General features: G+C 33.5%; 1 protein-coding gene across 1 annotated transcript in view; it reads right to left on the minus strand.

Annotated features, from left to right (window-relative positions):
* The window catches only part of LOC103748363 (kelch-like protein 1), a 137,448-nt gene that overhangs the window by 23,825 nt on the left and 111,893 nt on the right, over nucleotides 1-1,730 (minus strand). Inside the window, exon 4 of the mRNA XM_008850979.2 lies at nucleotides 955-1,167. Within this exon, the coding sequence (XP_008849201.1) occupies nucleotides 955-1,167 (213 nt within the window). The remainder of the gene's footprint in view (nucleotides 1-954; nucleotides 1,168-1,730) is intronic.

Genomic DNA, 1,730 nt, shown 5'->3' on the forward strand with positions numbered 1-1,730 from the left:
ATTCACTTTTGAGAGTTTGAAGGGGTATTATAAAAAATAACACATAGAATAAATTAATAAAAAGACAATTTTTAAAAAACGGCTGAACTGTAGCAAATAAGGGAATGCAAAGTGTGAATTACTGGACAGGATTCCTGTATTAAGTTTCACCCATTCAGGACTCAGGAACTATTGCTGAAGAGGTGGTGGAAAGTTTTTAAGAGCCCAGGGAGGAGATGCACGACCACAGGGATACAGAGGCTTAGCAGCATAGAGCTTGGGAAATGGGCAGAAGGCCACAACCTTGGTGAGGAACTAATGACAGTTGATCACTGCTGGGTGACGAAAAGTTGATCTTCTTTAAGAGAGTAAAGCTAATTAGGCTGAACATTCTCCACTGGATGAACTCACACTAGGGACATCTGGGTACACAAATTTTACTCAATAGACTTTAACATATATGACAAAATGTATGAAGTCCTGTGGATGGGCCATTGGAGGCTGCAGATAGGTAAGTGGGGTCTAAATATAATTAAGATATATTGTCTGAAGTCCAAAAAAATTCAATAAAATTGTATAATAAATAATAGAAAAACTCAGAATAAAAATGCATTTGGAAAAAAAATAATAATTGCTATATAGCAAACAACAAGATTGTATTTCAACTATCATTTTAGCAATATATCATGGAAAAATATCAAATGTACTGAAGGCTTTAAGCCAAATGAAATGAGGCGTCAAGAGGAAAAATAATAAAATGAAAGAAGATTATGTATGTTAGAAAAATAGAAAGGGGGAGAAAAAGGGGATAGAGAGAGGGATGTAGAAGGAAGGGAGAAAGAGACAAGGAGAGATGAGAGGGAGAGAGAGAGTGAGCAAGTGAGCGAGAGAAGAGATTCTGAAAGTCGTTTCAAGAATCACATATACATTTGTTAAAGCGTACACTGCTTTAACCAGTACACTTTGGGGTCTTACCTTTCCACATAATCCAAAAGCCTGGAACAATGATTTGAAGCAGGGGCATCATGACCACCCACTGCATAAAGGAAACCATCACAGGTGGCCACACCAACACCCCCTCTCCTCTTACACATTGGAGCACACATGTTCCACTTATTTGTATGAGGATCATAATATTCCATTGAACTCAAACAAGAGCTTCCATCACGACCTCCAACTGAATACAACCTAAAATAAATTAGAAAGCATTTAATGTTACAGTGTGAATGGAAAAATGTGGAAAAATTCTTTAAAACTGAATGTAACACTATAAACCTCAAATATATTAGAACGGTTTTAGGTCTCATGGAGATTTTTGTTGAAGATTATCCTAAAATTGGTTACCTAAAACTAGAATTCCTATTATTTTAACATGCTCTTTTCTATGTGAAATAATGCAATAATAACATTATAATCTCTGAATTTAGAAGCTTATATTTAAATTGTTTTAGAAGAAATAATCATTAATAATATATTAATTTGATAAATATTCAGGGATAGTTATTAAATTTGTAGAATAAGTTATAAAAAATGCCTGCGGTCAGAAAGACTGTGTTTCTTTATTTGTGAATAATTATGGACAAATATTTTGTGCAATATGATATAACAGAGCATTATACAAGGGGATGATTCTAAGGCATGTTGTAATAACATCTTCCTTAGTCTGTATTCTATAGATAAATTAATATTTCACATGAAACTCCTAATTTTAGCCTGATTGAATAATTGTGAAACTTAAATTTATTTTTCTA

Source organism: Nannospalax galili, unplaced genomic scaffold, assembly GCF_000622305.1.
Source record: "Nannospalax galili isolate Female #2095 unplaced genomic scaffold, S.galili_v1.0 scaffold625, whole genome shotgun sequence".
NCBI classification, from domain to species: Eukaryota; Metazoa; Chordata; class Mammalia; order Rodentia; family Spalacidae; genus Nannospalax; species Nannospalax galili.